The 14710-nt window shown below is 42.0% G+C and overlaps 1 protein-coding gene across 4 annotated transcripts in view; it reads left to right on the top strand.

The window, feature by feature from the left end:
* RNF146 (ring finger protein 146) overlaps positions 1–14209 on the top strand; it is a 25967-nt gene extending 11758 nt beyond the window's left edge. Inside the window, exons 2-5 of one of the 4 annotated variants that reach the window (XM_019538001.1) lie at positions 8152–8298; positions 9557–9632; positions 10582–10637; positions 12445–14209. In XM_019538001.1, coding sequence (XP_019393546.1) covers positions 12446–13504 — 1059 coding nt within the window. In that variant the 5' untranslated portion in view covers positions 8152–8298; positions 9557–9632; positions 10582–10637; position 12445 and the 3' untranslated portion in view covers positions 13505–14209. The remainder of the gene's footprint in view (positions 1–8151; positions 8299–9556; positions 9633–10581; positions 10638–12444) is intronic. The other 3 variants (XM_019538003.1, XM_019538005.1, XM_019538004.1) reach the window with 3 other exon arrangements.
* The last annotated feature ends 501 nt before the right edge of the window (positions 14210–14710 follow it).

Here is a 14710-nt window from a genome sequence, read left to right on the forward strand (position 1 = left end):
GAGTTCGTGACGTCACGGCCTTCTAATCCCGGGGGGCGGTTGCTCCTGTTAGCGCCTCGTCCCTCGCCAACGGCTGGGCCCGTTTGGCCCTGGCACGGGCGCTGCGGCCTCCGCGTCGGCCCCCCCGCCAACAAAGGGCCCTGAGGAGGCGAAGTATCGGGGGAGGCGGCCGCCACTTCTTGCTCCCCCGGGAGTGGCCCCGCCCTTTACCGGGAGTGAGGGAGAAGCAGCCCCCCCTCGCCCCGCGCGGGGATGACGTAGGGGTGGATGTTCCCCCTGGTCATGTGACGGGCGCTTGCCCCTGCTGCGGTAGGGTCTCATCCCTCCCCGTCCGCGGGTGGGGCTGGCAGGCCGGAGGGTCTGATGTAGTCTATAAGGGGCACCTCCCCACCCTGCACCACCCAGGTGCAAGGGTGACTTTTATGGGTTGCCCCACCACTCGGGAAGCTGAAGATAAGGCCGTTTCCTTTCTTGTCAAGTCCCAGCCTCCTTTTCGGGTGTCAGCCCCTTTGCTGCACCAGGGGCTTCGAGTGTGTGTGTGCACGCAAGCTGAGTAGCACTGACGTGTGCAAGATGCTCAAATGCCTGGTTCTCGACATGGGGCAGGGGTGGAGGGGTGGCCCTGTCCCTGAGTGGGAGTGCTGGGAGGTTCTCTCGCTAAACGTGCAGGCTGGAGGATCTGCAGTATCTTTTCTATTTTAGATTGCATGGCATGGGGCCTGGCACGTGCTGGGTGCCAAATGCTGCGCCAGAGCTCTGAGCGTTGTGAGGAGACACTGGCCCGAAACGTGCCCCAGAAGAGTGTTGTTCTTCATGGTACTGCAGGAAGCCTGTAAAAGCAGGCATGTGCATCCCCCTGCTCCTGCAATATGACCAACTGCAGTTTTGGATTTAGGGAATATAACCACTCCCATAGATGGCTCCCTGTTTACAGGTCCCAAATTTTGAGTGATGACAATCGCCTCCTGTCCAGATAAGGACTGAATGATCTGCGTGGTCAGTACGTGCAGTCCCCCCCCCCCCCGTCAGTAGGAGCAGAGACTTTATGAATAACAGGAGGCATAGGACTGGCATCATTTAACCCTTGCAACTCCTTTTTTAAGGGGTACAGTTTATGGGGCATTTCACTCAGCTTTTGTTGTCATTGCGACTGATAACTTGGTCTCTGGGACTTCCTTTACATCACTTGCACATTTAGATAAGGTGGTATAGTCTCTGGTTTCCTTCTTTTGATGCAACAAGCAGAAGATGTATTGCTGTTTTGTCGGCGTTGCAAGCTGGTCCTGAATAAGTGTTAAATGGAAATTTTCCTAGAGTGCAATAATCTAGGTCATTGTATGCACAGGCTGGAATTTCATGTAATACAGAAAATAGGTTTGTGCTAACTGAATCTCCGGATAATCTTTCTGTTCTGTAGGCAACGCATGTTGTAGCTGGCTTAACTGTGCTTGTGGAGTGAAGCAAATGTTGAATAATGAGTAGGAAGAATAGGAATGAAAACTTTTACGTGCTTGTGAGGTTAAAGGAGACGCTGTATGGCTTTGAGAAAAGAAGCAGCAACCAAACGTACAGCTGTGTTGTCTGAATTAAGGCAATGCCGTAGTATTATGTACACAGTAAAATCTGAATCTTGATTTGGCCCAAATGATTAAATCCTACTTTCAATGCTGAACTTTTTTGCAGCAACTTGCTCCATAATTTGTTGTGATGTTGTGGTTTCTTTTGATTACATCTATGGTTGGAAGGAATAACAAATTCTCTTCTGACTCTGATGCAGTGGAGAACCTGTGTTGAGAGAAGGGAGGAAGTTGTACCTGTTTTAACTAATGTGGATCAATTGAAGTACGTTTTAACCTACATCAGTTTGTATGTCATTGAATTGTCATTTACTTGGGAAGAATAAAGAAATAATAAACTGTGGGGTGGGGAAGCAGCTTTAGCAGAGCACCACTTAGGTGTGTATAATGAAGACTGTAAAGATGTTGATGTATCTGGGCTCTCTTTTCATGTATTGGGAGGTTGGGGTACAAACCTGGTCCTGCAGACATCAGGCAAGTCTGTTTCGTTTTTTTTGTTTTTTTTTAACATGTGCTGATCACATGTTTAAATATTTTAGTAGCACTGTGTTACTTTTAAAGTAGTTTAGCTGTACGTAAAATTGGAACTCTTCCGATGTTTGGTCCATAAAGCTAACTGGTGCTCAGAATTAAGTACAAATTGTAGTAGAGCAAAAGGTTAAATGAGGGGGGAGAGGGATGCTTGCATGTCTTTGCAACAGTTTTATGCTAAAATATTTAACCTGTTTCCTACTTAACCTAATATAGAGCTGAGCAAATATTAAGAAATGATAGATCCTCAACTGCATTAAATACTCAGTGCAGTAGTGGAGCATACATAATTCATAGTTTCATAGTTGGTAGGGACGGAAGGGACCTGAGCAGATCATCAAGTCTGACCCCCTGCCATGGCAGGAAAGAGTACTGGTCCTACTTAACCTTAACCTTAACTTATGGTGCAGTAGTAAATAGATATTTTTGCTAAATAAATGTTGGTTCTTTCCTATAAGTGCCCATGGAGAACTGGAAAAGAACGCTATTTTAAAAAAATCCTACTGAAAGAATTCTCATAAAATTTGGCCATAGAGGGGAAGTAATAGAACACTGCATATAGTTAGTTTCCAAATGCATAAAAAAAATTAATGGAAGTGGTGGTTTAATCTTTGCAATTTCAGGTAGTTTTTCTAACGGGTTGGTAACAAATCCTTGAACTTCGGAAAAATGACTTTCATTTTTTTTTTTTAAGTTGATGGAGAGGCTTAAATAATACTGTCTTTAATTCATGGTGGAATCTAAACAGAAGGCACTAGTTAATGTTAGCTTGATTTCTTCCTAAACTAAAAGGGTAATGAAACAACCTGCATGTACAGAAAAGTCTTTATATTTTAAATGAGGCTTATTGACAAACAACTGCAAGAGATTTTCAAGTCTTATACACTCAATAGTACCTTGACTGTTTTCACTCAATATTTTGTCATCAGTATTCTTAAAAATCAGTCCTTCACTGGTCTCCTGGCTGAAGTTATGGTGCAAATTTTTTCAGATTTTAAGCTTTAGGAAAAAAATCACTAATTTTAATTTCACAAATTCATGCCTAAAGTGATGTTTAATGCAGGATTTGAAAAATTTGAATTGCCTTTGATAAACAGAAAGTATGCAACCAAAAAAGATAACAGCTTCTGTCTGCAGTATCTAAGCTTCTATTTAGAGAGAAGTTTTTAGTGCTTAAGACTGAGAGAACCTAAATATGAAAGAGTATAAATGGAAAAGTTATGGCTTCTTAATTGTTCGTACTTCTAGTTCAGGTACTGCGTTGGTGATCTGAGCATCAGTAAAGTGAAAATTGACCCAGAGCCCTGTCAGTTTTTATTCTTTGTGCTGAAAACCATGACAGTAGTAACCCAAACTGACAAGGGGAGTCTAGTTTCATTGTTTCTACCCAGTAGAAACTGAAAATGTTCGTCGAGCAGGAGGGCCCAAAATTGGATGTGGAGTTAAAGTTTTCTGAAGAAACCCATTACCCTTCAGGTTCTAGAATTGGAAGGGTGAAAGAGACAATACTTATTTCACCTTTCCAGCACCTACAGGGACTCTTTAAGAGGGCAGGAGGTACGTGTTAACCCATGACTTAAGAAGATGGAATTCAAGAGGATGGAACTCCCAAGTAAGGCCTGTTGATAAGTTTAGGAGGAATTACAGTACCTCCCCTAGAGCAGCTGGGAGGCTTGCACTCTAATGGATACAAGCAGTCTTCAGACTTATGACGTAATTGGTTCCTGAAAACCGTGTCTTAAGTCGAAGCGTCGTAATTGAACCGATTTTTCTCATGGGAACAATAAATAGGGAGTTGGTCCCTGATAGGCCCGATATCCTATTTTCACCAAAAATAACCCAGAATTTTGTACTCATTCAATTATATATGAGTAATATAGCTACATTAATGTATTTATTATTTACAATATAATCACATTGATTTGGAAGGACTTCTTTGAGGTGACTTTGCTGGACTTTTTGAAGGGTTCTTGGCTGGAGTCTTCTCAGCAGGCTTGGCTGCCTGTTTTTCTGGAGTCTTGTCCGCTTTCCTAAAGAAAGTGTCTAAGGAAGTTTGAACAGATGTTCTCCTGGGACGTGGGTGCCACAGTGAACTTGTTAGCTGGCGTGGTGTCATGTCGGATGAAGCGTCATAAAGTCGAAACAGGGTGTCAGTTTATAAACTAAGTGCCGTTAGTTGTAACTTGAAACTTCTTAAGTCAGGGACTTCCTGTATTGCTGTTGGTCATTGGGCCTCTTTCTTGGTTTCAGTAATTTGACTGTGAGAAATAGAATTAATGTTTCAAGGCTTTTGTGCACAAGCATTGGTGAACGTAAGGAGGGGTGTGCATGCTTTTGGGGGTAATTGGGGTGGCTATAGCTTAGGAAAGATGGTGTTTGTAAAGTGTATGGGGTAAGAATTTACAGTAATATTTGATATATAGTTATTCAGCAATTAAATTAGGAGGAATTTTGGGAAAGGGTATGAAGGCATCCTTCACACTGGCTAGTAAAATGTTCAAACGTATCTCAGTGTATAAAAAAACCTTAATGAAACGTAGAGATTAACTGAAGTTAGTCTGTGAATCAGTTCCTCTTGAAAACTGTGGCATGAGAGAGTTCCTTTACCTTAATCTCATAATTATACCGTTTGTAGTCTTCTAAGGATAATTACATATCCAGTGTGCAACAATCTTTTTTTCTAAGGACTGTCAGATTGAAAGAACTGATCTTTCCTTCTTTCCTTCCAAAGTAACATTTGGTTTCATGATGTACCTTCTTTTATAGTGGATAAGGAGAAGTAGTAGACCTATGTTTCTTTAAATTACTTGCAAAAGCGATAGAAATAGAACAGCAGCATCTAAGATGAAGAACCATACACTGCCCTCAGCATGCAGTGTGTTGCAACTACCTCTTTGATCATAGTAAAGGAGTATCTTGTCTGTTGGGTTGATAAGTGAAGGATCTGAAATATTAACACTGTTGTAGAGTTTTATTTTGGAGGTTGACGTATGCAGGAAGAAGCCTGTGAGCAGAGAAGTACTGATAAAAAAAAAAAAAAAAAAAAACCCACTCTGCAGCAAAATAGTACTTGTATTTAATTTACTCTTCATTAAATTTTACTCCCCCCATCAAGTAAGGCAAAAAAAAAAAAAAAAAAAAAAAAAAAAACCCAACATTTTCTAGTTCAAAGATTATCATGACAGATTTTGGGGCTGTTGATTTAAATAGTTCCATCTTTAGCTGTAGGTATAACTTTAGGGTGTCAGTCTTAAGTGTTAACTGGAAAGTCATCCAAATATTCGGTCTGCCAATATCAATTGGACGAGGGGGTAAAAAGCACCCTGTTCAAATTTGCAGATGACACTAAGATGTGGGGGGAAGTGGGGAATAGGCTGCAATCAGACCTAGACAGGTTACAGGGATGGGCGGATGAGAACAGAATGGGTTTCAACACTGATAAGTGCAAGGTACTGCACCTGGGGAGGAAGAACCAGCAGCATACATCATACAGTACCTGGGGAACTCCCTTCTTGTCAGTGTAGAGGCAGAAAAGGATCTTGGAGTCATTGATGTCAAAATGAACATGGGCTGACAGTGTGGAGATGCAATGAGGAAGGACAACTGCACCTTGTCGTGCATCCACAGATGCATCTTGAGCGGGTTGAAGGAGGTGATCCTCCCCCTCTATGCAACACAGGTCAGGCCACAGTTGGAGTACTGTGTCCAGTTCTGGGCGCTGCACTTCAGGAGGGATGTGAACAACATGGAGAAGGTCCAGAGGAGGGCCATTCACATGGTCAGGGGCAGCAGGGCAGGTCCTATGAGGAGAGGCTATGGGACCTGAACCTGGTCAGCCTCCACAAGAGAAGGCTGAGGGGGGATCTAGTGGCTGTTTACAAACTAGTCAGGGGGAACCAGCAGGCATTGGGGGAGTCTCTGTTCCCCCAAGCAGTCTCAGGAGTGACCAGAAATAATGGTCACAAACTGGCAGAGGGTAGATTTAGGCTAGATATTAGGAGGTGCTACTTCACGGTCAGGGTGGCTAGGATCTGGAACCAACTTCCAAGAGAAGTGGTGCTGGCTTCTACCCTGGGGGTCTTTAAGAGGAGGCTAGATGAACACCTTGCTGGGCTCATTTGACCCCAGTACTCTTTCCTGCCATGACAGGGGGTCAGACTTGATGATCTGCTCAGGTTCCTTCTGTCCCTACCAACTGTGAAACTATGAATTATGTATGCTCTACTACTGCTCTGAGTATTTAATGCAGTTGAGGATCTATCATTTCTTAATATTTGCTCAGTTCTATGCATAACATCAGGTTAGGGCAAATTAATGGTCTGTGTATTACGACTTCACAGAAGTGGCTCTTTCCTTGATCAGAGAGAAGTGTTGCCTACGACATCTTCAAGTTCGTTCTACACCTTAGTAGCAGTTAAAAGGTGTAGAGCAAGCTGGATAAGATGATGTAATTTAAAATGCTGAAATTATGAGAGTATAACTCATAGGTCTGGTTATGTTTCAGTGTAGAGTTCTGTACCCTTTCCATAGCTCAGGTGCTTCTGGCATACTACGACTGCTTCACTCTCCATTTAGAATGTTTAGACAAGAGCTCATCAACCCTTGAGGCGCAGACAGCAGTGCAGCTCCATGAAAGCAGAAAGCATCATGAGTTAGATTGACCTTCCTGGCCCAACAGACATTAGCTGTTGAGTTGGGAGGGTGAGGGATGGCGCTCCAATTTGGAGCTGATCCAACAAGGTTTGCAACCTCTTTCCCTAGCTCTGCCCTCCCTTTTCCCAGTCTAGTGCTATCTCAGGATGGGAGGGGATGGAGGCAGGGGAGGGAGGTCCATTCTGGGTTGCCTCAGCCTGCACTGGAGTGGCAGGTGAGAGGATTGGAGCCCCCCACCTCATGCACCTGCCACCCATGAGTTGAGGGGCTCCAGTCCATCTGTCCCCAGATGGACAAACCCCTGAACTGACCTCCCTCCTCCTGCCTTTTTCCCCTTCCCATCCTGAGACAGCACTAGGGATGGGGTTGGGCTGCAGCAGTCCAGCTGCTGGAGCAGACAGAAGCTAATGAAGGTGTTCTGTTTTGGAGCACCTTTATTTGTACCCTCATATAATGAGAGTGAATTTGTCGCAGGACTGGAGCACTCTGCTGCTGTGCTCTTCTTGGAGGGCTTGGCTGTAAAACACTTTCAAGGGGCTGATCACGCAACAAATATAATTTCTGTCTGTGCCTTTGATGTCTGTCTATTTCCCCCTTAAAGTTGCAGATCCCTGCTTTAAAGTTAGTAACCTACAGATCTTTACTTATTCTGCTTCAGTTCTAACCTTTGTCATTAGTTAGATAGTTACTGGCTTCAGATGACCATGTAGTCTATGTGAAATGAATTGGCCCTGTTGGATAGGTAACATAGAGTAAGATGAACTGCAAAAGATGTTAACCTGTCACTGTCAGGGGGGCATTTGAATGAGTATCTGTAGAAATTGAACAACTTTCTTACTCTTTCATATCCTACATTTATGCATCTCATGAACAAATCTGTAAACACATTAACATTTTTTGAGAAACCTCAGAAAGTGTTGCTGATTTCCTGAACTCTGAGTCTAAGCACGCAGACTCCTACTTGCATATTAAACATTAGAAAAGCTTGGTGAATAGAGTGCAGTATTGGGAGTGATCAACCTTATTTCTGCATGGTTGGTCAGCACACTGATTAGTAGCTCTAGAGAATTAGTGTTCGTTTCCCACTTTTTTTCCAGGTCTGAGATACCAGTATAACTGCCTTTTCTAAATATTGTAGAAAGAAGGGTAGATTTGTTCAGTGTCCTAACAGTGGATATCATAATGTAAGCAGAAATAGGGACTTTTAAAAACAACACATTTGAATATAGCATTTCTAGATATCAGAAATTCCCTCCCTCAGATTGTGAAGAGGGTAACACTCTTTTCTTTGCTGCAGTAAGAACACAATGTTATATATTTCATAGGATGTGAAAAATGAACCTTTCCCTCTTGTCCTAATTGTGATGATGTCTTTTCCCTCAATTTGCAGAGTAGTTGAAAAACTAGTAGTGTTTCCTTGCAAGACAGAAGAGGAATGAGCCAGCAGTGGGAAAGAGTACACTCCATCCCAACTGAGTACATTTGAAGAGGATGCTTTGTTGTTGTGGCATGCTTCAACAGGAATTGTATTAAAAAAGTAAGGTCTGTTTTTTGTGTTCTCATGGATTTTCATTGTTCAGTTGCTTAGAGGAATGCTTAGTTAAGGTCCAAAATATAGCCTATTAAAAAACAAACAAACATTAAATGGGGCAAATCAGTCTTTTTTTTTTTTTAAAAGAAGACCAGGATGCCTGATGGCTTTATATTTTCTGCTTTGGCTATTCCAGATTTTCAAGACAGACCAAGAGAAACATCCTAAGAATGTGAATTTAGAGATAAGATTTAATGTTAATACACTTCAAGAAAGAGGGGATAACATGAAGCATAGTCTGGCAGCTGTGCAAGCTGGGTCCCCCTCTTCTAGTGACTGTTGTATTTCAGCATGCACATTAAATTGTATGGTTCAAATATTCTGTGCCACAGCTGAGACAGAAATTAGGCTTCTGGAGGTAAGAATTAAACCTGCAGCCACATTTACTTTAAACAACCTTTTCTTTTATGTTGTGGCTACCTGTGAATTTAGATCTTCCTGCTATGTCTGCCTGAGATCCTTGAAATAATTATATTTTCTTCTTCAGCATCTCAAGCTAAGTGAATAAGCTAAAGTCCTAGATAAGCCAGTGCTATATATGGAAATTGAGGAGGAGAGCTTGATAGCATTTTTTCCAGAGCTGAGCACCCATTCGTGTAAAAATGGGGTATCTCAGTTGCTGTCCTGAAAGTCAGCATTCCATGCTGACCCTTAGCTAGCCCATCTTTTTTTTTTATCCCCAGTGTTGCTTTGGGAACGATGGATAAGTTGATGGTATGGCAGGGAGAAAAAAAATGAAGGAAGTATAGGTTTGCTGTTAGTTATAAATCAACTGCTTTGAACCATTGATCAGTTTAACTGCTAATGTGGTTTGTGATTACCAGATAGTGAGAAATTCTGAATCTCCTGCCACTAGATTACAAATACATGGAATCTGTGATTTTTTTACCAATGTGAGGTGCATTTGTGTTCTGTATTAGAAAAACTCAGTTTCCTTTGAGGTGCTGATCAATTGTACCAAACGCAGAAAATTATGTATACAGTAAGTGGTTATCTTACTGTATGGTAAGGATGGTAATCTCTACCATCCTTCTGAAAAGGACAATTTTGTATCCAGAAAAAAATATTCAGTAAGAAGGAACCTTTTATAAGTGGGTAGCATGGAAATAATTTATATGAAATTGCCTTCCAGCACAGTAATATGTTATTATGGAAATACCTATATAGCAGCCTTTGGTAAAATAATAATAAGGGTTTTTTTTAGTGATCTGTTCCCTTATATCAGTGGGTATTGAGAGTTTCCCCATTTAGTAGACGTTAATCCCAAACATAAACTTAAGGTAAATCTAAAATTATTGTAAAAATGCAACAATTCTGTTCCAAACACAGTACAAGTGTTAAGTAATTAGTGCAAGCTGGCGTAAAACCTTGAAACGTAGCTTACTGTCCTTTCAGCTCTTTCATGGGAGGATCACTCAGGCTGGCCTATACTACTGTGTAGAAAGAGAAGTACTGGGTGATATTCCTGTTCCTATATCTGCTATGCTAGCTCAGACACAACTTCACAGATTCCTTTTATTTCACAGTTGGAAATTCTCTGACAAAAAACTAGAAGTTAACCATCTGACTAGAAAGGAAAAAGTTTCCAAGCTGCCATGCTTTTAGGGACATGAGTGGATGAACAGCAGTTGGAGTGAAGAGATTTCATATCGCTCTCATTCAGAAGCAAATTATAGTAAACTCTGATTAGTTTGCCTATGGTATAATTTGCCACTATGATATAATTTGCTGCTGGTCTGCTTTGATTCCCTGCCAGCTGTCTCTCCTCCCTCCCTCACCCCTCTAACACTTGATAAACGGCCACTGCTGGGTAACTTACCATTATTTGCATTTCCCTTGGGGTAGTAAATTAACTAGAGTTTATGATAGCAGTCAAATATGTTGGGTGACATGTAGGGAGTGTATCTTATTTATGCAGTAAATGCATTTAAAGCATAGATGCTGCAACAGACACAACTTTTTAAAACCCCAGTTGTAGTTGTGAGATCACTCTAGAGATTGAGTGACAAAAAGAGGAGCCTTTTTGGTTCCTGAAGAGAATGGCATTCTAGGTGGCTTGCTTTATTTTGCTGCATTAGGTAGGAAATGATTTAATGTTTGTGTGTTTTTTTTTTGGGGGGGGGGGGGGGTGGGGGTTGTTGTTTTTTAAAGAGGGGAATACTTGGACTTTTCCAGTTTGTTCTGTTGTGGAGCCCCATCTGTATTCTTTCCCTTATTTTAACCTTTAAGGTTATTTATATGGGGGTCATAAAAACAAGATGAAGGATTTAGGACCAGAACAAAAGGTATGACCTTCAAATTTGCATTTTCATGTAGATTCTTGAGCTTCTTGCCATGTATCTTAAGAGATCTTCCTTTCTTCTGATTTCTGTAGGGCAGAATAATGTCTACAGAAGACAGTTCTTGTCCCTTTTAATCGCCCAGTTTTGAAACAACCCTTTTTATTGCTGACAATTACTTCATTTTTCTTTTTTTTTTTTTTTCTTTTTGCTAGTTTTGGGGCTGGAAGGTAGAAAGTCCTTGGTTCTGAAAAAATGCCCTAGTAGCCACCAGGCTCCATATGGTAAAGAGGAAGTCTGAGGACTCTTTATTGACACTGAAACAGTTAATTCATTGTTTAGAAAAAAAGATTCTGTTTGAGGGACTTATTTTTCTGTTGGATCTCTGAGCAAAGCTGAGACTTTTTTAACTCTCTGGGCAGGAGGCCAGCCAGAAACAGCTGAACGGGGACCTGTTGCCAAACAAATTGTAGAGTTAAGATGGCTACCATCATGTGCGTCACAACTAGCAGGAGCCTGGTCTGGTTGAAAGGTCCTCTCTGAGCTCTTTACAATACTGAGCTTGTTTTTTGTAGCTAGAAAAGGTGCATTTTTACTCTGAGTTCATTAATAAGCATGAGCAATCCTGAGCTTAGAAATACAGTGAAGACCAGGTACTTCAGTACTATCTCTAGGGGACCTTGCTGAGGTCAGCCTTATATCTCAGATTACAAGGTAAAAAGCGTACTTTGTAAGAGTGAAAACAAACTGCTGCAGGACACAATTAACTTCTTTTGAGTGGATACCTAGTGCTGGCACTTAACGTTTATTTGACGAGAGCAGGGAAGAAAGTGTCTTGGATGGAGTGCTATGGAGGGAGAGGAGACTGAGTAGGTATTTCTATCTGCCAACCCGTAACTAGGCTGCTGCTTACCAGTGGTATTAAGAATACTTCTTAAAACAGCCAAGTGCCAACAAGAAAACACTTACTGAAGACATTTTCCTTTGTGGGGAGGAAGGAGTCAAAGGTGGTGTTCACTTCCTGAATAGGCAAAGAAACAGGTGACTGACTAGATGTTCTCTAGCAGCTATTTCATCAAAGGCCGCATCCAGATGTGTAGTATGTGCCTGTATGTTCAGGGGTTCCCCAAGCTACAAGGGGAGGGGGGGTTGACCCTGGAAGATCCCCAGATCAAAAAAACCCACACAAATAAAAAGTGGGGCAGAGCACACGGGGCATCATGCATTACCCAAAACCAGAGCAACAGGATTGCTGAGGCTGCAGTTCTCTGAGGCCACTGGGACCCTAGGTAAGGCTGCTGGGGCTTGCACAGTTGCTGGCCCTAGCCTCCCCTACCCCACCCAGGGAAATCCACCGCATGCCAGAGAGTGCGTTGCACAGGCGTTCCTTGGAGACAAGGCGCCACTGTTGCTTGTCCCCAGGGAAACGCATCCACGCCCATGTGGACACAGCCAATAGTTACATGACTGTCTAGCTAACACTGCTGCTCATGGAAGACAGAGGAACTCCAAACTCATTCATTTGTGACTTGGCATACTAGGGTGTTCCACTGAAAACCCAAAGGCTGGGATGCTCAAGGCAGTATTTGGAAAAAAATTGAAGTCACTGACCTTGGGTACTTAATAAAGTCAGTTCTTCTAAGAGAATGAAAACTATATAACATTTAGAAATGTCAGTATTTTTAAAATCTTCAGGTTTTCAAAATGGAGTAGTTTTAACTTCACAGAGGTTTCTTCTGAGAGTGGTGATTAGCTTAGGTCCCCGTTTGATCTGAAGTGTATAACCTGATTTTATATTTTTGATTCTCTTTAGGATGGCTGGCTGTGGTGAAATTGATCACTCAATAAACATGCTTCCCACAAACAGGAAGACAAACGAATCATGTTCCAATGCAGCACCTTCCCTGACCGTCCCTGAATGTGCTATTTGTTTGCAAACATGTGTCCATCCAGTGAGTCTGCCTTGTAAACATGTCTTCTGCTATCTGTGTGTGAAGGGAGCTTCCTGGCTTGGGAAACGATGTGCACTATGTCGACAGGAGATTCCAGAGGACTTCCTTGACAAGCCAACCTTGTTGTCACCAGAGGAACTCAAAGCAGCAAGCAGAGGCAATGGAGAATACGCCTGGTACTATGAAGGTAGAAATGGTTGGTGGCAGTATGATGAACGTACCAGTAGGGAGCTAGAAGATGCCTTTTCCAAAGGTAAAAAGAATACTGAGATGTTAATCGCTGGGTTTTTGTATGTAGCAGATCTTGAAAACATGGTTCAGTACAGGAGAAATGAGCATGGACGTCGCAGGAAAATAAAACGGGACATAATAGATATACCAAAGAAGGGAGTGGCCGGGCTTAGGTTGGACTGTGATTCTAATTCTGTCAATCTAGCAAGAGAGAGCTCTGCTGATGGTGCAGACAGTACACTGACTCTGGGGGCTGCGGCTCTGCAGCCTCTTGGATCTGTTTCTGCTAGGCCCCTAACGTCAGTAGATGGTCAGCCAACGAGTCCTTCAACACCATCACCTGATGCAAGCACTTCTTTAGAGAACTCTTTTGCCCACTTACAAATAAATGGAGACAGTATGGCTGAAAGAAGTCATACAGGAGAGGGAGAGGAGGACCACGAATCATCGTCTTCTGGTAGGGTGCCAGCTCCTGACACCTCTGTTGAGGAAACTGAATCGGATACTAGCAGTGATAGCGAGGATATGTCTGCTCATCTCCAGCCACGTGCATCCTCTGCTCAGCAGAAACACTTGATTACAAATGCAAACCAGTCAATAGTGGAGAGACCAGTTGCAGGGGGTGGGGCAGTAAGCACTAGTGTGAGATCTAGAAGGCCTGATGGACAGTGCACAGTAACTGAAGTTTAAATCTAGAGCCATGTGATTAAGAACTCAGTCCTGTATATGTAAATTTTCTGTCCCTGTTGGCATTGCACTCAAACCTTAGTGTATTTGGAGTGAGATGGGGTTGGTAAGATGAGAAACTGATTTGACCATTTAAGTTAGGCTTTTTAACATCTCAGCTGGAAAACTCTTTAAATGTAAGAAAATGGGTTGTCTTGTTAATGGTTTGAAAGCTGCTTAACATTACCCAGAAAGTATCACATGTTTATTTTGTAGCATTTTACCCCTTGGAACTACTCTCTCCCTTTTTGGCCGATGTATATCCACTGTACAACTTGGATTGTCTTCATTATCTGACTGTTGCATTAAGTGTCTTACTACTTTCTGCATGGATTGATGTATGAAAAGAACACTAAAGCAATGTGGGAACAGGACACCATGTTGGGTGTGAGAGATGCTCAATTTGATGTGAGAAAATAGATGTGAGTTTGGAGCTAAAATGTGGTTTTACTAGACAAACAGCAATCATTTTATCTTCTTCCTTAAATGGAAATGTAAAAATGCTATTAACTTCTGTTGCAAATCCTTATCTATAGACACTTCATGGCGTTTTCACTGGCTTTACCATCTAGTCCTTGTAGTTTTGTTTTTGAGGTCTTTCTTGATCTGTCTTGTTTTTGTTACAAAATTTATAATTTAATAAAACTACATTTTATCAGTAACAATCTACCGTCTGTTTGGACTTTGAACTTTATCAGAGGGAAATCTGTCATAAAGCAGCATGCTCTGGTTTGGTCTGGCTTTGAGTGATCTTGATATTTTTGTTCCTAACGTAGTGTGCTGACCGCACCATGTACATGTTCTTCTGACTGTCTGAATTAGTGTTAGTTATGGGTTTAGAACCCATGTAGTCTCCAGTCAAAGCTGCTCAGGTTTTTCTCCTGTTGTGCTGGGGTAAATAAAGAAAGACTTCAGGAGAGAAGCAGCCAGGCTGTAACTTACATTCAGGAACATTGTAAGTGTATGTAGCTATGTACTTAGACAATCAAAAGGTTAAAGTGTTTGGTCCTAGGGCAAAGCTTTAGTCAGATTTTAGGGAATACTTTGCTACTTGTTTATCACATGACAAATCTATTGCCATGTCCTGAATTGGTGGGTACACTTCCAGTTTCCCCTTAATTCACAGCGTAGCTCTGCTGTGTATCCCATGTTTGCTTTTCCTCATGTCTT

This window comes from Crocodylus porosus, unplaced genomic scaffold (assembly GCF_001723895.1).
Source record: "Crocodylus porosus isolate Cpor-Errol unplaced genomic scaffold, CroPor_comp1, whole genome shotgun sequence".
Classification (NCBI taxonomy): domain Eukaryota; kingdom Metazoa; phylum Chordata; order Crocodylia; family Crocodylidae; genus Crocodylus; species Crocodylus porosus.